The sequence below is a fragment of the Carcharodon carcharias genome, chromosome 10, assembly GCF_017639515.1.
Source record: "Carcharodon carcharias isolate sCarCar2 chromosome 10, sCarCar2.pri, whole genome shotgun sequence".
In the NCBI taxonomy this organism is placed as follows: domain Eukaryota; kingdom Metazoa; phylum Chordata; class Chondrichthyes; order Lamniformes; family Lamnidae; genus Carcharodon; species Carcharodon carcharias.
Genome location: NC_054476.1, coordinates 56428626 through 56452498, shown reverse-complemented (window position 1 = coordinate 56452498; position 23873 = coordinate 56428626). Strand labels below are relative to the sequence as shown.

General features: G+C 40.2%; 1 protein-coding gene across 2 annotated transcripts in view; it reads right to left on the bottom strand.

The window, feature by feature from the left end:
* lsp1a (lymphocyte specific protein 1 a) overlaps positions 1-23873 on the bottom strand; it is a 378182-nt gene that overhangs the window by 22139 nt on the left and 332170 nt on the right. For both annotated transcript variants that reach the window (XM_041197226.1, XM_041197227.1), the window contains exons 12-13: positions 19708-19794; positions 2600-2708 (exon numbers count right to left, since the gene is read on the bottom strand). In XM_041197226.1, the coding sequence (XP_041053160.1) occupies positions 2600-2708; positions 19708-19794 (196 nt within the window). The remainder of the gene's footprint in view (positions 1-2599; positions 2709-19707; positions 19795-23873) is intronic.

The window sequence follows — 23873 nt, the reverse complement described above, 5'->3', positions numbered from 1 at the left end:
TCCTAACTTGTATTGCAACAATCAGAAGTCAAAAATATAGAGGAAAATAATACAATGTGTCCAATATATAAGTAGCAAACTGTGCGCAGCATAAAAAAAATACTTTAATAATCAGTTAAATGGGAGCCAGTTAGATCAATTGGCTGGATGGCAAGCATGTGGTTCAGAATAATGCCAACAGCATAGGTTCAATTCCCATTGCAGCTGGGGTAGACTTGGGACCTGCCTCCTCACCCTGAGCATGAGAGTGGAAAGATATGGTGAACGACCACTGACAAAAACTGCCAAGAAATATGGCTTAGGATGGAGGAGCAGCAGCAGATAATGAGCCCAAGGACCTACTTTTGAGCAAAGCATATGGAAATCGATTAAGTAACAGACCAAAGCAAGCCAGATCTGAATCTCCCCATTACACTGCAGATACAGCCTTGCTGAAACTGAAATTCAACTTAGGCTTTGATCTTATCTTCACTTGATGTCCACATGTTCATCCTTTGCGGCAGAAATCACTGGAGAACTATCAGGAGGTGGAAACCACAGCTAGATGTTTTGTTTTCTTGTTTGGTTTTGGTATACTAAGGACGCATGTTATTGAAGGAGATCTGAAAGGCTGGCCTGTGAGCAGCACAGAAATAAACTGATATATAATGTTCAGTGAGCCATACCTCTTATTTAATATCTTCAAAATGACATTGATTAAAATCTATTACTCCTGAAGAGTTAATTTGAAATCAATGTAATTGGAAGGCAGGAAGAGTAACAGAAAATTACAGCTGAAAATATTTTACCAACACAAATCTATAATTGGATATGAAGGAAATGTGCTCCAGATAGCACTAATCTATATGTAGGGTTGACTACCACATAACATACCATCATACCAATAGCATTAGCATGTCAAGTTAATAACTCCACAAACATTCAACTGATGAAAAATAACTACTTTTAAATCTTACAGCACGCATCTCTCTAAAGCTATAGTCCACATTCCAAATGACAAATATGACAAACTAAAGTCAGAGGGATTTGTTCCACAGTGACTCTTCGTTCAGGCAATGTCCCCAGAGGAACATTTCTGCTTTACATTTGGCCAAATGTCTAAGGAACAGTTAGATATTATAAAATGGGTCTTTCTCTCTCTTCATGTAGTGTCGTCATTGTCTGAAGCTTGCTAATCATGGCTTATCCCTGTGATATCACATGGAGCAAGGCAAGCAAATAGGCCCCAAGAACTACCTCAGTTGCTATAAGAATTGAATCCTCACCATTGGCATCATTCTGCATCAAACTCTAGCCATCTGGTCAACTGAACTAACCAATACCACCACAACCCCATTTCCCTCACACCCACTAAAGGTGGATCAAAGACTTCAAAATTAGACAGCCTTTCAAATAATTAAGATGGTGATTGGTGCAACATTGAAATTGGGCTCAAGATGTCACTGGCACTTCCTGTAAACATTACACCAGGCAAATTTACAAATCGCATTAAAGTCACCTAGGAAAAGATGACCATTACTCCACCAACTCCTTTCACTCCAAATCCTTGAAGCCAACATAGGATTCCTGAGCTTTGGACAAAGGAATTTAAAGAGGATCTTGAGGACTATTATATTACAATTACCACTTTAAGACGAGTACCAGTATAGTGACATGGGTCAGCAAACCAAAGGTTTTTTGCCAGCTCTGAGCTGCTCTCCAGCCACACAAATTGGAATTCATAGACAAATTAATCTTAAAATCAGCAGAAAGCTCTCTGAAAATATTTGAAGTATTTAAAATGAAGAGCGATCTAGGATTCCTCTGCATCAATTTAAATTGCTTTATGCTCCTAGAATATTGCCGTTGGCTTGCGGGGGTGGGCCCAACACGCTGACATGTAAAATGATGCAAGATGACATGGGGGCTTATGCGCCGATGTCAACGTGCATCATTTCGATCTTGCATTGGGTGGGCATGTGGTGCAGTCATTAACATTGTTGGGCAGGCAAAGCGCCCAAGCGGCCTTCGTGGTTTTCCAGGAAACCTCATCCACGGGCAGGATGAGGTTTCCTGAAGGTTTAATAAAATAATTAAATAATTTTTGCAAAATGCACAAACATGTCCCAGCTCATGTAACACTGTCATGAGGGGACATGTTTAAATAATTTTAGATCATTTATTGAGAAGCTTCATTATCAACTTAATCTCCCTAAGGCAGCTCCGTGTCTCAGGGAGATTGCTGCGCTTTTTCACGTACATGCGTGAAAGAGCGCAGGCCCTGACTCTCCCTCCTTCCCCCCTCTGCCCACACAGGTAGTGCTGAGCGCTACTGGCCGCATATTATGCTGGGCGGGTGATCGGCTCCATGCCCGTCCCCATCCATTCCCACTCAGCCCGCCCGACATAGATAAGAATTAGCCCATACATTTAGTTCAACTCCTAAACAAATAGGCCAGCATGGCAGCTGTATTAAGATTACCTCAGGCTAGTGTCGCTGCCTTAATGTTTTGACCCGATCGAAAGTTAACTTGGTCATCACTTCATGTTATTGTTTTAAAGCCCTGCCCACAGCTAATCACACATTTGTTTCCCGACATCAAAAATGGATGGAACTCACTTGATTGACTATTTCCATTGGTACCATGCTCGTCATCAGTAATGGCAACCTTCTCATACTTGCCATGGCCAGTTATCACAAACTTGTACCTTGTACCAGAGGGATGATTCTAAAACAAACCAGAAATCAAGATTATTTTAGTTTGGACTACTTACTGTAGACAGTTACATGAAAGTAAACTCAGCTTAGTTGATATCTTGCAGAAATATAGGCCTGGATTTTGCAGTCAATGCCAAGGCAAGGGCGCTTGCCGCTGACCTCTGAGAAAGCTGCCCACAAAGATCTGCAAATTCTTATGGTGTGGGTTTCCCCTTCCCCAATAGCAGTTTAAACCTGTTGCCAAGTCCAAGAGATGTGCAGCAGTGATGTTAGCAGGCAAGTAAGGGGCCAATCACATTGAAGTATAAACACAGAGATCACCAAGAAATTAAAAGCACTTAATCCTTTCATTTTTAAATTTTCAGATGGCGAAATACAAGACTAAGATTGGATTAAGATAGAAATTAAAATAATTTTTAAAAAACATATAACAAATTATATTTTTAAAAATATGAGGACTTTTTTTTTTAAAAAGGACTGTAGTGAACCAGATGGGCTTTTCCTGACAATTGACAATGGTTTCATGGTCATTATTAGGCATATAATTCCAGATTTTTTATTGGATTCAAATTTCAACCACCATCTGCCATGGTGAGATTTGAGCCCGGGTCCGCAGAGCATTACCTTGGGTCTCTGGATTACTAGCCCAGTGACAAAACCACTATGTACCAGCTCACCACGTTATTCAGCAAATTGAAATAGCCCTTGAAAAAGTTACAGTGACACTAACAGCATAAAAGTATATGTTTTTGCCAAATGATGATTGCAATCGCGATTGCACCCTGTGGGAAACTCTACACCACAACCCATGGAGGAACCTAGTCTGGTTTTCCACATTATTGTACTCATTTGCAGACACCCGGGCCTGAATTTTTCAACTGGTGGGCTTTCTCTTCCTGCCATCCAAAGAATCAACGAGGAATACATCCCCATTGACTGAGAGCCCTGCAGCTATTTCATGCTTCAATGAGTGTCAGTTTGTTACAAGTGGGGCTTCCACCCCTCACTCAGGAGGAAGTTGCGCCTTAGAGAGCTGCTGGCCAATTTGACTGTAGGGACTGGAAAGATGCCAGCCAAGGACAAGAGCTGCAGTGGAACTTCAGGAAGATGCCTGAGCCTTAGTCCTGGGACCCGGGGCAAGATAAGTTCAAGGGGTCTGTCATAGAGTTGATCTTCAGACAACTTTTCTTAGTGGAAACATTTAACTTTTTTAACAAGACAGCAACAGCAACTACATGTATGCATCAAGCTCCATAATAAAAGCACTCTCCTACAGAGGTTCTCCGTGCTGCTAACACATTGGTTTACACAGATCATGTTGAGGTGTAGGGGGTGATGGAGGAGTGGACCAGGGTGTCCTGGAGGGAACGATCCCTGCGGAATGCCGCCGGGAGGGTGAAGGGAAGATGTGTTTGGTGGTGGCATCATGCTGGAGTTGGCGGAAATGGCAGAGGATGATCCTTTGAATGCGGAGGCTGGTGGGGTGATAAGTGAAGACAAGAGGGACCCTATCATGTTTCTGGGAGGGAGAGGAAGGTGTGAGGGTGGATGCGCGGGAGATGGGCCGGACATGGTTGAGGGCCCGGTCAACCACCATGGGTGGAAAACCTCAGTTAACGAAGAAGGAAGACATGTCAGAGGAACTGTTTTTGAAAGTGGCATCATCTGAACAGATGCGTTCCCTCTGTGACACCCTCATCCACTCCTCCATCACCCCTTACACCTCAACCCCTTCCTACAACACCTTCCCATGCAACCGCAGAAGGTGCAACACCTGCCCCTTTATTTCCGCTCTCCTCACCGTCCAAGGACCCAAACCCTCATTTAAAGTGAAGCAGCATTTCACTTGCACTTCCCTCAATTTAACCTGCTGCATTCGTTGCTCCCAATGCAGTTTTCTCTACATTGGAGAGACCAAGCACAGACTGGGTGACCGCTTTGCAGAACACCTTCGGTCTGTCCGCAAGCATGACCCAGACCTCCCTGTTGCCATTTCAACACTCCACCCTGCTCTCATGCCCACATGTCCGTCCTTGGCCTGCTGCATTGTTCCAGTGAAGCTCAACACAAACTGGAGGAACAGCACCTCATCTTCCGACTAGGCACTTTACAGCCTTCTGGACTGAATACTGAGTTCAACAATTTTAGATCATGAACTCTCTCCTCCATCCCCACCCCCTTTCCAAACCCCCCCTTTTTTCCAATAATTTATATAGATTTTTCTTTTCCCACCTATTTCCATTATTTTTAAATGTATTTCCATCCATTGTTTTATCTCTGCATTTTAGCCTATTTCGATCCCTTCCCTTCGCCCCACCCCACCCCTACTAGGGCTATCTGTACCTTGCTTGTCCTGCTTTCTACCCTTAATTAGCACATTCCTTAGATAATATCACCACCTTCAACACCTCTTTGTCCTTTTGTCTATGACATCTTTTGGCTATCTCCACCTATCACTGGCCCTCTATTCAGCTCTACCTGTCCCATCACCCCCTTAAACCAGCTTATATTTCACCTCTTTTCTATTTTTACTTAGTTCTATTGAAGAGTCATACGGACTCGAAATGTTAACTGTGTTCCTCTCCGCAGATGCTGCCAGACATGCTGAGTTTTTCCAGGTATTTTTATTTTTGTATCGGGTATTTCTGTCCTTGGTTGAGCAACTTCATCAGGAACCACTGGTTCAGTAATGGTTACAGGTGGAACATAATTTTGTTGGGGTATCTCTCTTTTTCTTAAATGATCCACATGTTTATGGGTGATCCAGCCCTCCATTTCCATGTGGTACAGCAATGGTTCGGTCATAGAATCTACTCTACCAGGTAACCACTTCGGTCCTCCACCGAAATTCTTCACATATACTGCTGCCCCAACAATAAATTATTGCTCAGACTATGCAAATCATGAGTCACTTTTTGGTTCCCTTGATTTTTCTCCACCTTCCCATCCAAATTGGGAAGTATTCGGTTTTGTCTTGTGTGAAGATGGTGCCTCATTAGTAATTCTGCAGGTGTTGATCCTGTCATAGTGTGGGGGGCTTGTTCTGTAGTAACATAGAAAGTGTGCAAGCTTGGTCTCCAATGAATCATCTGTTAACTTTTTCATTCCAGCCTTAAAAGTTTGTACTGCCCTTTCCACCAGTCCGTTTGATGATGGATGGTATGGTGCAGTCTTCATGTAGTTGATACCATTGAAGCTGATAAATCATTGGAACTCAGCGCTCGTAAATGCAGTGCCATTGTCAGAGATGAGTACATCTGGCAATCCGTGGATGCTAAAGCTCTGGCGTAGTTTTCCTATAGTAGGGCCTGACATTGGCGACTTTACCTCATAAACATCTAATTACTTGGAATGAGCATCTATAAATCAGTAGAAAAATGGTTCCAAGGACAAATGTAGTTAACGTGCAATCGCACCCAGGGTCTACCAGGCCACTCCCATGGGGGTAATGGAGCTGCCACCGGCAAGCTTTAGTAGCAGCTGCTGACATTGCACACAGTGTTTTACCACATTTTCAACGTCGCCATCCATCCCCGGCCACCAGAGGTAACTGCTGCTGTGGTCTTCATTCTGGAGATCCCTGAGTCGGCACTGTGTAACTCGACTAAAAGTGGTTCCCTTCCTTGTGAAGGAACTACTACCCATACATCCCATAAAAGAGTACCATCTTGACTGCTCATCTCGTGTTTCATTGAAAAATGGCTTCAATTCATCAGAGGCTGGCTCCTGGGACCAACCATGCCTCTCACTCGAGACAGGACTGGATCATGAATCGTCCAGTTTCTTATCAGCCTGGCACAGTCTAGTGAGGAATCTAGAAAATTCATAATATTCATCAGTAATATGAGCTCCTGTGGAATTAGGACATGTTCATTGTTCCCTTGCAAAAGAAGGAGACGTAGGGCATCGGTATTTGTTATATGAATCCCAGGTCTATGTACAAAGGTGTATTCGTACGCTGCCAAAATTAGGGCCCATCTTTGTATTCTTGCAGAGGCTATGGGAGGTATAGCCTTTTCCTCACTAAACAGACCCAAAAGTAGTTTGTGGTCTGATACTATTGTGAAGTGTCGCCCATGCATGTATTGGTGGAATTTTTTTGTACACCAAAAATAATCAACAGACCTTCCTTCTCGATTTGAGAATATCCTTTTTCAGTTGTGTAAGTGTCTTGGATGCATAGCCTATCGGCCTCTCTGTACCATCGTCCATTTTGTGAGATAGTACTACTCCCACACCATAGGGAGACGCACTGCAGGTCAGCACCGATTCCTTAGTCTGGCCATAATGCACTAACAAATTGGAAGGGTATTTTACTTTCATAAAGGCTTCTTTTTGGGGTGCCGCCAAAAACTAACACTTTTTCTTAGCAATGAGTGTAGAGGGGCCAGAACTGTGGATAAATTTGGTAGAAATCACCCATAATAATTTATCATCCCTAAAACTGATTTAAGTTCAGAGGAGTTCTTGGGTGCAGGTACCTCTCTTATTGCTTTAACCTTCTCTTTAACCAGGTATAACCCTTGGGCATCTACCCTGTGGCCCAAATAAATGACATAATTTGCTTGAAAAGTGCATTTTTCTTTCTTCAGGCGCACTCCTGCTTCTAAAAATCGTTTCAGGACTTAACCTAGGCTAGCCAAGTGTTCCTTTTCTGTGAGTCCAATTATCAATACATTGTCCAGGTAGACCACAACCTGAGGTAATTCCTGTAGTAAGCTCTCCTCTGAAAAATGGTACAGGCTGAGGAAACACCAAGGGCAGATGTGTATATTGGTATAATCCTTTATGGGTACTTATGGTCACAAATTCCTGGTAGGCATCATCCAGCTCCAGTTGCTGATATGCATGACTCATTTCAAGCCTTGTATATGTTGTCCCTCCTGCTAATTTGGCACAGAGGTCTACAATCTTGGGAATAGGGTACCTGTCCAAAATGGCTACTCTTTTGATTGTTAGTTTATAGTCCCCACAGGTCCGGATGGTCTGCTCTGGTTTAAGGACAGGAGCTATGGGTGCTGTCCACTCTGAGAACTGAACCACTTTTATGACACCCAGTTTAGCTAGCTGGTTCAGTTCAGCATCAACCTTCTCTCTCAGGGCATATGGCACCCGTCTTACTTTCAAGGAGCGAGGAGCTGCTTCTGGATTTATGTAAATCTTGACCTGTAACCCTTGGATTTTTCCTAGTTCATCCTTGAAGACGGTGTCATTTTTTTAATCCACCTGGTCGCAACTGGACGATTTCAGACCAGTTTAACTTAATCTCCTTCAACCAATCACACCCCCAGAAGGTTTGGCCCTTCACCTTCTATCACCATCACTGGTAGCTGTGCCAATTAGTGTCTACAATGAACAGTTGCTCTGGTGATACCTTTTACCTGGATTTTTTTGCCTGTGTACATTTTCAGTTTGGCAGATGTTTGTTCCAAATTTAATTGTTGATCACCTTTATTTAAATATCTGAAAGTGTGTACTCCAATACAGTGGTAGAAGCACCCGTGTCTACTTCCATTTTTAACGGTTTACAATTCACTTGCACTGTAACAGTTGTCAAGAAAATATACTAATTTTCATAAAGTTATTGGAATAAGGTAGGAATTGTGTGTGTGTGGTCTTAACTGAATTTAAGACAGCTGGTCTGAAGGCATTTATGTATCAGAAGAGAAGCTAGGTTTAACATGTTAAATAGGTAAACATGGCTAAAGCTTAGAATGTGAGGTGTAAAGGGAAAATTTGCATTTTTAGATAAACCAGAGTAAATTGAATTTCAAAAGTGGTGGTGAAATGTTACACTCAGCCAGAAGAAGCCAGTGTGTTTATTTTCCCCAAGGCTTACTGATAAAAATATTTCATCGTACCAATTTTATTATTAGAAAAGCAGAGTTGAAAAGACAGACTGGAACAATGGGATTTATATTAAAAAGGTAAAAAAAAGAAATGAGGTTATGCGTAAGAGAACGGACGGCATTCAAAGATTTAACAAGTGTGAAAAGCCTCCAGCCTCAAGTTGCTGTCTACATGAACTGAAGTGAAGAAAACTCACTTTGAACATGACTGTTCAGGGTATGGTGTTATTTTGCCTATTTCTTTTAAAATCTGTGTGTTTTACTGTTGCCTTAACACAGGTGTAACAGAGTTAGATTAAGTAGGGGAGCTAGGAGTTATCATAGTAGTAATTTGTAAACCTATGTATTAATAAAAGATGATTTTAAGCACAAAGGTTTAAATTAGTTTTGTAAGAAATCTATAGCACTCAGCGGCCTTATTACTACTGAATTCAAGGCATGCATCTCAAAATAAATACAAATTGTAAAATAGTTGCAGCAGTTGTTTCAAGTTTCTGTCTGGGATTTGAACAGGTCAGCATTTACCATTCACTGTGCAATAACAAAATTGGGGGCTCTTTGTGGGATATATTTGAAATTTCTTGATTAATTTGGAGCTGGGGAATCTTCAGGTAATGAGTATGAGAAGCACTTTGAATTCAGGAGTTGGAATGAGGTTTTTTTTAAAAAAGTGGTGAGACTGCAATGTAGCTTGGCAGTTGCTAAGACTTGTCTGGGAGTTGAAGTTATAACTTGGTTGGTTTACAAAAGACAAATAAGGCTAAGTTAATGGAATTGGCTGAAACATTACAACTAGAGTTATCCTCAGGGGCAAGGAAATCAGACATAATTGAATGAATAGCACAGCATTTGAAATCAGAAGGAATATCTGAGACACGGAGTTCTCCAAGGGGTGGTTCATTGGAATGGGCTCACATTCAGTTGCAAATGAAAAAAAAAACTTGAGCTAGAGGCTGCAGAAAAAGAAAGGGAAAGAGAAAGGGCATTTCAAATGGAACAAGCAGAAAGGCAGGAAAAAGAGAGAGACAGACAGAGAATACTAGTTTAAAATGCTGGCGGTTAAAAAAGAGATACAAGGAAGTGAGGAAGGACTTATATATCCAGATCAGAACCCAGTGGGGAGATGTTTAAGGAAAAAGTTGTTGAAGCATTTTTTATTTCATTTGAGAAGATAGGTAAACAGATGTATTAGCCACAGGAAAACTGGACATTGTTGTTACAATCCAGGTTGGTGGATAGAGCACATGAGGTTTATGCTTCATTGTTAAAAGAAATGTCGGTGAACTGTGATGTGGTAAAAAAGGCTATTTTGAGTGCATATAAGTTGGTTCCTGAAGCATACAGGCAGAAATTTAGTAATGTGAGAAAACAGTCTGGGCAAACCTATATTGAGTTTGAAAGAGTAAAACAAAGTAATTTTGACCGGTGGATATGGGCAGTAAAGGTAGAGGTGACATATGTCACTCAGAGAGGTAATTCTTTTGGAAGAATTTAAAGATTCAATTCCTTTGGTAGTGAGAACTCGTGTGGAGGAACAGAGGGTAACAGAGGTAAGACAAGAAATAGAGATAGCTGATGATTATGAGTTAGTTCATAGAGCTAAACTTTTTCTTCGTCACACTTTTAGATCAGGAAAGGATAGAAAGGCGGAAAGCAAAAGGAAGGTGGGTAGTCAGGGAAGAGAAGTAGGTGGAAGTTCGGAGAAAGTTTTTTTCTGGAATAAAAAGGAAGGTGCTGGGGGTGGGAGTGACATTCGAAAATGGAGGTGTTTTCATTGTAATAAAGTTGGACACAGGAACTGTGTGTGGGAAATTGCAGGAAAAATCTTGGGGTGCAGAAAAGTTTTGGAAGTAAAAGTATTCTGGGTTCCAAGGATCAGGCGCAGGAAAAACCAGGGGTTTGTGTATGGGTAAAACAGGAAGAATCAGTGATAAGCAAAGAAGTGGGAATGTGTTCACAATTTATTCAAGGGAGTTCTGAAGAGCAGGTTGCAGAAATGATCAATGGTTTTGTATGTGAAAGGGAAGTCCTTTCATATGTACAGGGTGGAGTAGGTAAATATGTTAAAATTCTAAGGGCAGAATTTTGCCGCCAGCGAGCAGGGGGTGGGGCCTGCTCACCGACGTGTAAAATGACATGGGATGACGTCAGGCAGAACCCCCAACGTCATCCCGCCCTGTTAAAATTTTCAGGAAGGCGGGGGAGCAGCAAAATCAGCTGTGGGCCTGCTGACCTGTCAATGGCTATTTGAAGCCATTGACAGGATCATTTAAACAATTGAAAGGACCTGCCAGGCCCTGGTGGCAAATAGATAAAACATGAAACATCATCCAGCGGCAGGATGATATTTCATGCAGTGTTTTAAAAATTTTAATGAAGTTATTATGTCAATTATGAACATGTCCCAACTAATGTGACATTGTCACATGAGGGGGACATGTAAGGGAATTTTTTTTCTATTTTTAATATTTTTCAAAGTCCAGGCAATCTCCCTGAGGCTGCACTTAGCCTCAGGGAGATGTGTGCTCCTTTGTGCGCAAGTGCAAAAGAGCGCATTCTCGCTTTTAGGAATTTCCCCCCCTCCCCCTCCCATACAGGAAGCATTACGTCACGCTGGGTGAGCCTTAATTGGCCTGCCCACGTAAAATGGCGGTGCGGCTCGCTTCACAGCCGGGGATCAGCTCAGCACCCGTGGAAGATTGGGTTGGGCCAAAATATAAATATCATGAGGACTCGAAATGTCAACTCTTTTCTTCTCTGCCGATGCTGCCAGACCTGCTGAGTTCTTCCAGGTAATTCTGTTTTTGTTTTGGGTTGGGCCTGCTGGCCCGACAGGCAGAAAATTCTACCCTAAGCGACACAGGGGCTAGTCAATCCTTAATGTTGCGGGATAGTGATATTTGTTGTTCAGAGGGAGTATTGCAGGAACAGGTGATAATAAATGGGGTTCATGAAGATGCTAAACTTATTCCTTTGTGGAAGATAAATTTAAGGAGTAAGTGGAAAACAGGCGAAGTGATTGTTGGAGTATTGGAAAAATTGCCCATTGAAGGGTTCAGTTTATTCTGAGTAATGATATAGCTGGGTCACAAATGTAGGCGATGCCTACGGTAGGTGAGCAGCCTGTAGAAGTGCTTTCAACAGAAGTGCTGTAGAGAGAGCATTCTGGATTGTTTCCAGATTGTGAGATAACAAAATCACAGGCTTGTAGCTTGAAACAAGAAGAACAGGAAGTTCAAAGGCAGGGAGGTAGTTTGGAAGTCCAATTAGCTGGCAGTGTGTTTGACAACATTGTTAAGGAGGAAAGAACACAGGACAATGCAGCTCAAGTGTTTAACTCAAGGCAGTTGGTGGAGTTACAGAAAAAGGATTCATAAATAAAACAATTATATCAGACAACTCACTCAGAAACAGAGGCACAATGTATTCCAGAGTGTTATTACCTTAATGGTAATATTTTAATAAGAAAATGGCAGCCTTATCCTGCTTTTCAGTAAATGAAAGCTGGAGGGAGAAGCATCCGATTGTAGTACCATTTGGATATTGAAATGAGATTGAGGATAGCTCATGAAATTCCAATGGAGGCATATTTAGGAATTATAAAGATACAGGCAAAAATACAAAATCATTTTATTGGCCTGGACTGCATAGGGATGTAATCAAATCCTGTAGAACATGTCACACATGCCAGGTGATAGGGAAACCACAAGCAGTGATTAAGCCAGCACTTTTACTTCCAATTCCAGCATTTGAAGAACCTTTTACTCAGTGCTTGATTGATTGTATTTATGTATTTACTAGCTATACATGATGCACACATAGGTGTTTGATCTTCGATAAGGCAACATCCTTGTAGATTAAATCTGGCAAAGCTTTCACGAGTGCAGAAAAAAATCAAATTCATGTTTCAAAATGATATCATTGAGTCTAGTTGCAGTAACCAGAGTTCACCTATTGTGCTGGTACCAAAACCAAATGAAACACAAAGACTGTGTGTGGACAACCGAAAGGTGAATACAATGATAGAAACAGATTCATATCCTATATCTTGGCTGGAAGATTACATTGAGAAAGTGGGACAATCAAAAATTATCACAAAGATCGACTTGCTAAGAGGATATTGGCAAGTACCATTATCAGAGAAAGCACAGGAGATATTGGCTTTTGTGATGCCAGATAGACTATATCTGTTTAAAATCATGCCATTTGGTATGAAAAATGCAACTGCCACATTTCAAAGACTGACAAACAAAGTAATGCAGGTCTGAAGAATTGGGCTGTTAACATTGATGACTTGATAGTTTTCAGTCATACGTGGGAGGAGTGTGTACAGGATCTGGAAGAATTGTTTTGTCAATTACAAGAGGGTAATTTGGTGATTAACTTGGCTAAAAGTGAATTTGCAAAAGCATAAGATACATATCTAGGCCATATCATTGGACATGGTAAGGTGGCTCCATGAGTTGTGAAAGTCAAGGCTGTCATGGATTTCCCAGTGCCTACAACAAAACGAGAAGTTTTGAGGTTTCTGGGCATGAGTGGGTTTTACTGGAAACGTGTACCAAATTTTAGCAGTGTGGTTGCTCCACTGACTGAACTATTACAAAAAGGATAAGTAGTTTCAATGGGCACAAGAGCATCAGAAGGCATTTTACAGTTTGAAGAAACTACGCCACCAATTTTGGCAGTACCCAATTATGCTAAGCAATTTAAGTTGACCATTGACGTAAGCGATATAGGCATTGGCGCCGTACTGTTATAAGATGATTAAAATCCAATAGGGTATTTTTCACGAAAGTTGAATGTACAACAGAGAAGATATTGAACGATCAAAAAGGAAACTTTGGGTCTCGTGTTAGCATTGCAGCATTTTGAAACTTATGTTGCGAACAATTCATCAGAACAATTGTTTATACAGATCACAATCCTTTAAAGTTTCTGGACAAATTTCGAGACAGAAGTGCAAGGCTATTAGTTTATTACTGCGACCATTTAATCTACAGGACAAGAAAACCTGATTGCAGATGCATTGTCAAGAGTTTGAAGCTTAAAGGGAACATTGGACATTTAAAACCTAGACACTAGACTGGAATGATTTCTGTTGATAACGAGGATTTATATATATATATTATGTTGATGCATGCAGTTGGTTATGTAATAGTGTAATAAGTATAGGAGGTAATGTAAGAAAATGAATTAAGAAAATGAAGACGTCTTTTTAAATTATGACAGTTCATTTTTTTAGTAAGGAGGGGGTCTCATGAAAATATAATAATTTTCATAATGTTATTGGAATTTGAGAGGTAGGAATAGTGTGTGTGTGTGTGAGAGAGAGAAGTTAATTGAATTAAAACTAGCTGGTCTGAAGGCTTTGATGTATCAGAAGAGAAGCTAGATTTGAAATGTTAAATTGGTAAACATGACTGAAGTTTTACAATGTGAGTTATAAAGGGAAAATTTGCATTTTTAGAGAAACCAGAATAATTTGAATTTCAAAAGAGGTGGTGAAACATTACACTTAGCGAGAAGAAGCCAGTGTGTTTATTTTTCCCAACGCCTACTGACAAAAATCTTTCATAATCCTAATTTTATTAGAAAAGTAGAGTTGAAAAGACATATTGAGACAATGGGATTTACATCAAAAATGGAGAAATCTGTATAAAGGAGATAAGGTTATATTGTAAGAGGAAGGCATTCTAACACATGTGAAAAGCCCCCAGCACCTAAGCTTCAAGTTGCTGTCTACACGAACTGAAGCGAAGGAAACTCACTTTGAATTCGATTGTTCAGGGTATTGTGTTACTTTGCTTGGATCTTTTAAATTGTGTGTGTTTTAAGGTTGCTTTAACGGAGGTGTAACTGGAGTTAGGTTAACTAGGGGAGGTAAGAGTTATCATAGTAGTAGTTTATAAACCCATGTACATGCTTAAAATCATTTTTTTTATTAATAAAGTTTTAATTTAGTTTTGTAAGAAGCCTATAAGACTTGGTGCTCATATTATTATGGAATTCAAGGCACACATCTAGAAATAAACACAAATTGTAAAATAGTTGTGGCAGCCGTTTCAAGTTTCCCTCTGGGATTTCAACAACTCAGCATTTACCATCCACTGTGCCAAAACAGAATAACTGGCTCTTCCCAAACTTCATGCTGAATAATGAATAAATGTCATAATTGGTTGTTTCTAGCTCTTTTACACTATAGACTTCATTGGACTTCATTTGCTGTTTGGATGCCTGTTTAAATCTCACTTTGCACTGTCTCATGATGCGTCCACTTCTGTGACAAAAATAACATTCTACCTTTTAAGACTGCCAATCACTAGAAGACTGATTGTTTCCATGTCAATGAAAATTATTTTTGATTTAGTTGCTAAGCTGTTTCCTCTAATTTTTCAGTTAGCAGGGGCTGCTTCCCACTTCACGGCGGAGTCCTGGCATTTCCCACGACTTTCTGCTGACTATTCCCATCCGACTAGGAGAACGGCGCCATTTTGCATCCCTTGAATCACCTGTGAATCCCTTACAGTACCTTCCATCACCAGCGCTATTTCTAATGCTTTCTTAAAATCAAGATTCACTTCAGTCAGCAATCTTCGCTGACTAGTATCCTCCTGCATTCCACATATCAAATGATCCCATAGCATGTCATTCAGGGTTTCACCGAAATCACAATATTCCGTTAGTTGTTTTAATTTCATCACGTAGGTAGCAATTGTCTTCCCCAGGGTTCTATTCTGTGAATTGAACCTGAACCTCTGCATTGTGACCGAGGACTTGGGCTGAAAAGGTCCCTTAACGACTTCTACTAATTCTTTAACTCTGGGGCACTGCAGGCCGTCAAGCTTCAAATTAAACTGTAGGTCTTGCTCCCAAAAATACTCGGCTCTCCGTTTTTCTTCCCCCATGATTTTGTTTGCTTGAGAGAAAAACGCAAGATGTTCTATAATTGAGACCAATCATCTGTGACTGGCTCAAAGGGACTGATTCTGCCAAACTGCGGCATTTCGGATGAGTATATCTTCTTTTATTTTTAATGAACTTAGATACTCACAATCGCTCGGTGAAGCACAGCACTGAATCTGATTTATCCTCGTCACCAGTTTGTTGTAGAGTTGATCTTCAGACAACTTTTCTTAGTGGAAACATTCAACTTTTATTTACAAGACAGCAGCAGCAACTACATGTGTGCATCAAACTCCATAACAAAAGCACTCTCTTGTAGAGGTTGCCCGCCCTGCTAACACATTGATTTACACAGATCATGTGATCTTACAACAAGATTATTCTTAAAGCTACAGTCCTACATTTCCCCAAACTATAATTACTACAGGGTCCCAGGGCAGAGAGTGTAGGAAGGCCTGGGGTTGATGGGGGTGGGGGGGGGGGGTGTGGGGGGGGTGGGGATGCAAAGCGGGTGAAATGTGGTGTTGGGGAGAGGCCAGGGGGGTTGGGAGTGGCCAGCAGACCTTAAGGGAGTGGCACCCAATATAGGAGGAGAGGCTTCTGATGGAGGTACCTCCCCCCCAACTCCAGCTTCCTGCCTGAGGCCTAAGCTCATTTATTTTCGGGCTCCCCCCACACCAGGTAATTTTTAGGCTGGCGGAAGGATTTGAGGCTGGGCAGGAATTGGCCATTTACAGGCCTCAATTGAGGCAAGGGTGGTCATCCTGTGAGAGGACTTGCCCAGCCCAGTGTAAAATCACTATGAGTTCGGGCAGGCGGGAATCCCATTCCTTCAATTTCATGCCTTCTCCTTACTAAAAACCCGCTGGCGGTGAATGTGCAATTCAAGCCGAGGTTTTTGTCAGTTTCAGTAGAGAAAAGACAGTGAATGCTGACATAATATTATAAATATCATTATCATAGCAAAATCCTGGCCTCAGTTAAAATGTTCTCAATATTATCAACATATTATGACTGAAATTATAGGAACATAAGAGCAGGAGTAGGCCATTCAGCCCATTGAGCCTGTTCCGCCACTCAACATGATCATGGCTGATCACCCACTTTAATGCCTTTTTCTCACAGTACCCCCATATCCCTTTATCTCATTGGTATTTAGAAATCTGTCAATCTCTGCTTTAAACATACTCAATGACTGAGCTTCCACAGCCCTCTGGGTTAGAGAATTCCAAAGATTCACAACCCTCTGAGGAAAAGAATTTCTTCTCATCTCAGTTCTAAGTGGCTTCCCCCTTATTTTGAAATTGTGCCCCCTGGTTCTAGACTCCCCAACCAAGGGAAACATCTTACCTGCACCTACTCTCTCTATCCCTTCCAAGTATTTTGTAGGTTTAATGAGATCACCTCTCATTCTTCGAAACTCTGGAGAATACAGGCCCAGTTTCCCCAATCTGTCTTCATAAGACAGTCCCGCCTTCCCAGAAACAAGTCTGGCGAACCTTCACTGCACTCCCTCTATGGCAATAATATCCTTCCTAAGTTAAGGGGAACAAAATTACACACACACTGCTCCAGGTGCAGTCTAGCCAAGATTCTATACAACTGAAGCAAGAATTCACTACTCCTGTATTCAAATCCTCTTGTGACAAGGCTAACATACCTTTAGACTTCCTTGCTTGCTGCACCTGCAAGTTTAGCTTTCAGTGATTTATGACAAGGCCACTCAGATACCTTTGTGCATCTACATTTTCTAATCTCTCACCATTTAAGAAATACTCTGCATATCTGTTCCTCACAAAGTGGACAACCTCACATTTTTCCACATTATATTCCATCTGCCAAGTCCTTGCCTACTCACTAAGTCTGTCCAAATCCCCTTAAAGCCACTTTGCATCTTCCTCACAACATACATTCCCACCTAACTTTGTGTCACCTGTGAAATTAGAAATATTACATTTGGCCCTGACATCCAAATCATTGATATTTATTGTGAACAGCTAGGGCCCAAGTATTGGTCCTTGTGGTACCCCACTAGTTACAGCCTGTCAATGCGAGAATGACTTGTTTATTCCTACTCAGTTTTCTACCTGTTAGCCAATCCTTAATCCATGCCAGTACATTACCTCCTATCCCACGTGCTTTAATTTTGCTAACCAACCTCCTGTGGGGGACTTTATCAAAAGCCTTCCGAAAATCCAAGTACACTCCCCTTTATCAATTCTGTTGGTAACATCCTCAAAAAACTCCAACAGGTTTGTCAAACATGATTTCCTGTTCATTAATCCATGTTGACTATGCCCCATCAGATCATTGTTATCTAAGTGTCCATTTATCACATCCTTTATAACAGATTCCAGCATTTTCCCTGCTACTGATGTCAGTCCAACAGGTTTTCTCTCTCCTCTTTTTAAATATCAGGGCGACATTTGCTACCTTTCCTTCTGTAGGAACCCTTCCAGAACCTATAGAATTTTGGAATATAATCACCAATACATTCACCATCTCCAAGGATACTTCTTTCAACATTCTGGGTTGTAGAATATCAGGTCCCAGGGATTTATCAACCTTTGGTCCCATTAATTTCTCTAATGCAACCTTTTTACTAATACTAATTTCCTTCAATTCCTCATTCTCCCTAGCTCCTTGGATCTCTAATTCTGGGGGATTTATTGCATTTTCCTCAGTGAAGACAGACAAAAAGAAATCATTTAGCTTCTCTGCCATTTCTCTGTTCCCCATTATAAATTATCCTGACCCTGCCTGTAATGGGCCCACATTTGTCTTTGCCAAATGTTCCCTTTTTACATACCTATATCAACTTTAAATTGTTTTTATTTTTTCTTTTCTAGTTCACATTCATATTCTATTCACCCTTCATCAGTTCCTTGGTCCAGTTTTAACTCATCTCATTGTGTAAATTCTAATTTCAAGCTGTAGAATTTTATGTTCAAGATGTTACATGAGCCTAAGTTGTTATTGGAGAACTCTACCATTGTATTAACTCTGGATCTTGGGACAGTCAAGCTGATGCCATTTGTTTATGTGGTTGCCACTGGTTTTTCTCAAGTGAGCAAAGCTTTCAACACAATAGTATAACTTATGTTTGTGTCCCAAAGACATAACCTGTCACTCCATGCATCGATATTAAGAGATGCAGGAAGTCAACTTAAGATTTCCTTCTCTTGTGCATGCAACTATATAAAATTGGGAGCATTCTCCCACATATCCTTTCTCCATTCATTCTGACTGGAAATCTTTTTATCTTCCAAACCTATATTTTACAGGAAACACAAATCATTATGGGTGGTGAAATGAACCAGTGATAGCAGACAAGCTGCCTAATAAATGTAGCACTTAATATTTAATTTCATTGCAGTCAATGAGACTGAAGAGTGGGTGCTGTATACCAAATTCAATAATGCCCATTTCACATCACTGCCAAAGACACATTTCTACTCAAAAACTTTCATGTTTGTCAGCAAGTTTAAATGAAAATACAGTTTGTAAAAAGTGGTATTCTTTACCCATGTGTACTGGATGTCTTGTGTCCCATTAAAATACTTTAATGAGCAGACCTGTTCCCCCATCGCAGCAAATAGTGTAACTGCCCATTTTTATACAGTAACTAAGTAGAAGCCAAAAGTAAAAGCACATCAGCTGACTGGGATGGGCAGGAGATTTCTGAAGTTTTGCTTTGCATAGTTGAAACAAAAATATGTTCAGTCTCAAAATAGCCAAGCTTCGGATTTTGAGAGCCAATCCAATTGAAGATAATGTAACTTCAGATCAAGATTTATCTTCAAGTTGCCAAAAACAGGTGCTGAATTTTTCAGATGTTCATCCCTAGGGCTAACTGAGCTGTAACTGAAGCTGTTGTGCATCATATACCAGTCATTGGATGTGCATATATGCAATAAATCAGTACCAGGCTAAAATAAAATACATAACTCTTCTTCTGTATAGATCTGATTGCTACTATTTTTTTTTAGTTGTTACTGGAATTGTTCTGTCTAATCCTCTTTACACCATTACATTTCCATTCAGGATAACAGAAATATTAGTACATCTGGTTGACCCACATCCTACTTGAGAGTATAGGGGTGCTGAGAGGGGTGTGGGGAATGGGTACAGGATTGAGGTAATCTTCTATGGACAACATGTAGGTTGCATTGAAAGGTCTATTCTCATTTTAAGCTTTCTTATGGTTTTGTTTGCAAAGTCTTCCTGACAAGGTGACATTAATGGTTTACTCACCTTTCCAGCATGCGCTGATTTGGGGGAAGAATCAGTTTTGTTCTCCCAAATATTCTTTTTGCTTCTCACATCCCCTGCCTTAATTTCCTGGAGAAACACAAAATGAAAAATATATTCCATTCATTCGCTCATTATAATGGGCAAACTAAACCAATAGCAAGCATATGGGGCAGGTGGCTTTAAGTATGCACAACCAGGGTCACACATGTAGAAATGGAGCCCATACAATTAAAGGAAAGGTACTATTTTCTTTTTGAAAAATTAGACCGGATTGTTCAATATGAAATTCCATTTATCCAGACATTTCAAACGTAATTTATCCAGTTAAAAGTCTGCATTGCATTTCTCAATTTATTACAGTTGTGACAATTGCCATTTCGATTATAATTTTTTTAAAAAATCTGATTATTTTGAAATCCATATTACAAAGTAATTCATCGATCCATGACAAGACCATGAGACTCCTGTTGGTGGCAGAATGCTGGGCTTTCTACATTGCAACTACATTATGATACACATACAACTACTTTGCCAAAAATACTCTGTATGACTAAGATTGTTATAAATTGCATATTGAAATTGCCAACTGGCACAAATTCTTGCTTCATTGCCCATGTGATTGCAAACTCAGTGATTTAATGTAGAATAACACTGCGGGTCATATTTGTTACTTTTCTGGTGACGTTTTAGAGCACCAAATGCAATGCAATTCCATAAAAAGGGAGAGAATATAAGGCATTACATTTGTCACTCTTTTCCACCCTGCTTACTCTAGCCTTTGCTTGGGCATCAGTATTTTCAATCACTTCATAGCTAATCTATTTTTTCATAACCTAAAATATCTCTTGAAAGCTTCAAATGGATTTCTTCTCAAACTGACCAGATCCTTTTCTCAAACTGACTCTCAGATTGAAACAGAGCAGCTCTTTTTATAGTCTGAAAATTAACTCATTTTCCAGACTTTCTGGATTTTGAATAATTGACCACACTATTACATTTTTTAATTAAAAATTCTGTTAGTCATAGAGAAATCAAACAATTTGAATGGTGTTGTTCGAATTTGATATACCCCTTTCAAGGCTCTGGCTGAGGAAACTTGCAACATTTTAAGATAAGCTTGATACCAGGTTTTGAACTGCAGTCAGTTTTCAGACTGCTTATCTACAATGACTGATTTTAAAAGGAGCAGTTGCTGAACTAAAGCTAGTCACTTTTGCTACAATGAGTTTGAACTAGTGGGATTTTCTACAATCGGAATGAATGATAAAGGAACTCTGGATGATGGGAGAGAATGAGGAAATTTTCTTACTGGGATTCCATCCCAAGAATTTGAGCTACTCAAATTCTATAAAATGGGAATAAAAGAATATTTCTGGTATTTGGGATTGTAAACAAAGTGAATAGGAAAGGAAACTGTTCTTTGGTATTCCAAATTTAAAGGGTTAGATTGCACAGTCAGCAGTGAAGCGACAGTGCTCAAAGAAAGTTGCCCACAAAAACCTAGCCATCTCCGTGGCATGGATATCCGCCTTCCGAATGCCAGTTTCAACCTGGCACCAAGTTAAGGAGGAGATCTCCAAGCATACACCAGCAGTGATGCCATCAAACAGGGTAATCAGCCAATTACACTGAAGTATTTTCACAATCAGCAAACCCTGATGTAAAACGACCACTGAATCCCTTCACTATTTACTTTTAAGTTTTACAGATAGCGAAATAAATGATTGGGACATACATGCAGGATTAAGGTAGAGGGTGGAATACCATAATTTTTAAAAACAAATCAATATATTGAATATCATAATGGGCAAATTTGATATTCAACGAATATAAAATGAATATTTTCAGGTCCAGTGAGTTTGTTTAACAATAATTATGAACTTAGTCCACCATTAAAATTCCACTTCGAACTCACTTAACAAGGCGCAACTTTTTCAAGGGTTTTCACAGCAAGAAAGAGCATAATAGTGGAGTTCTCTTTGAGTTCAATTATCTCTAAATGATTGCATTCTGGGGAAAACTCACCAGCGTACTCTCTGGAGAAGCGTAATATCAATAACAGCAACTTCTGGATTTCTGTGTTTGACTGCACGTGTGCAAAGACCAGAAGTTGCTGTTACTTTCAGATGAGTAATGACAGCAAACACAACAGCTTCATTATCATTGCTACTGCAAAATCTGGACTAAAGCAAGTAAATTATCTACGATTTCACCAGCATAGTGAAACCTCTATTCATTCCCACAACATAAGTGATTTGATTGGTAGATCATGGGAATTGATGTTAATCAAGCTCTCCAGATATTGGTCTTGTAACTATGCATACCCTCCCCCAGAATAAAGGTAATGTATACTCAGTCTTCTGGGGTTGTGGAACTGATTTCTGTTGGACAGGATGAGACTAGTGTTACTGGTTAATGCAATGAGGCAACATCTGGGCAAGTTCTTAAGCTGTGAAAACTCAGCTGGTTAATTTGTGTTGCAATATCATTAGCTTTCATCTGATGAAGGGATCGATAGTGCATCAAGAATCTTGCTATTTAACAGAAAAAACTTTTGACTACACCCATCATGAATTATTCCAACTTTTTGAGAAGGTATATGAAATAATGGAACAATTAAAATCCCTGACTAAAACAAGGTTGAATAACAGACTTTAAAAACTCAACCTCCATCTTGAGAAATTTAAAAATATCTGCCTCTGCTCAGTAGATGTTGAGTAACAAAAGAAAACAGAGATGACTTGCATTTATTTAACACAGCTATTATTACCCTCAGCATTATCTTGCTGCACTTGGGATATAATGAATTACTGTATTTTAAAACCTCTGTTGCCACAATGTATGCAAACATTTTCCTCACAATGATCCTACAAGGAGCAACGAGATGAAAGACCAGCCAATCTGTTTTTGGTAGCACTGGTTCAGAGAAAAGATTTAGTCAGGATTCCTCAATATTCTTCAGAATGCATCAAGGTACTTGAGTTACTTGAACCTGGGCCTCATTTTTCACACCTCGTTCAGCAAAATATTTCCAAGATCCTGCAGCCACTGGATTGTTAACCTTACACGGCTGAACTCCTGGAATGCACCTTGGAAGCTACAAACCTTTGATTCAACAACTAACTAAACCAAACTAAAAACATTTAATTCAAGTATTTCTAATACATGTGACTGAATAAGAAGTGCTTTAAATTGAAATATTATTCATTCATTTACAATGGAATGCTGGTCCATCACAGGGTAGAATTCAGACATTATATCCAATCAGGTATCTTTGGCCAATGACCTCACCTTTGTAAAACCACATCACAATTTCTGTGGCCACAAGTCTGCTCCTCAGGGCATCCTTTACAATTATTTGTTTGTAACTCCCAGCCTTAAATGATGTCACAAGATCCCTGAAGCTTTCAACAGCCACTGGGATTTCTCCAGGATTTGGAGGAGTCAGCTCCACCCAAGCTGACAGAAGGTAGCCAGACGTGGTTTAGAGTAATTAGCAGCAGCCAGGGCGAGCTAGGAGCTGCTGGTCACCACTTTCTGCACCAACTGCTGTGCCGCCCCAGCTATCTTCACAATGTCATTGCCAAGTTGTTAAAGTCGAATTATCTTTCTCAGCTGTACTCTAATTATCTCTTAAAGTGCAGCCAACATGGGCTTAGTTATGCAGCCAATTATAAACGTATGTTGAAGTTGTCCAGCATGTAAACATTACAGACAGGCATTAGGGGGCGCTATTGCCTTATAGTCTCAAAACTACATCTTATTTTGTTTTTTCTGTCTGGTTATCTTGGGTGGAAATACTTCCGGTGTAGATAATTTATGTGTAAAGGAACAATGAATTACTTATCTCCTTCCTCTGCAAAAAGATGAGCATTGAATGTTGTAATTAAGTACAGTTACTGTCTCAGGAGGCTGAGACTCAAGGGTTTCAATGAACCTCAGCTTTTGGACTCATGTCACTGAGTCTAAATCTAAAAAATCATGACCTAGTTTTGCATTTGGAAACGCACATTTACATTAACTTTCTCAATTTTGTTTTAAAGAATTGTTTTTTTTAAAGAAATGGTCACCTGGTGGTGAATAGAATGAGCTTCGATCTTAAGAACCAAGTTCAGTAATCAAGCATTTGCAGGTCAGATGTAGTTCAGCCAGTTGTAGGGTAGAAT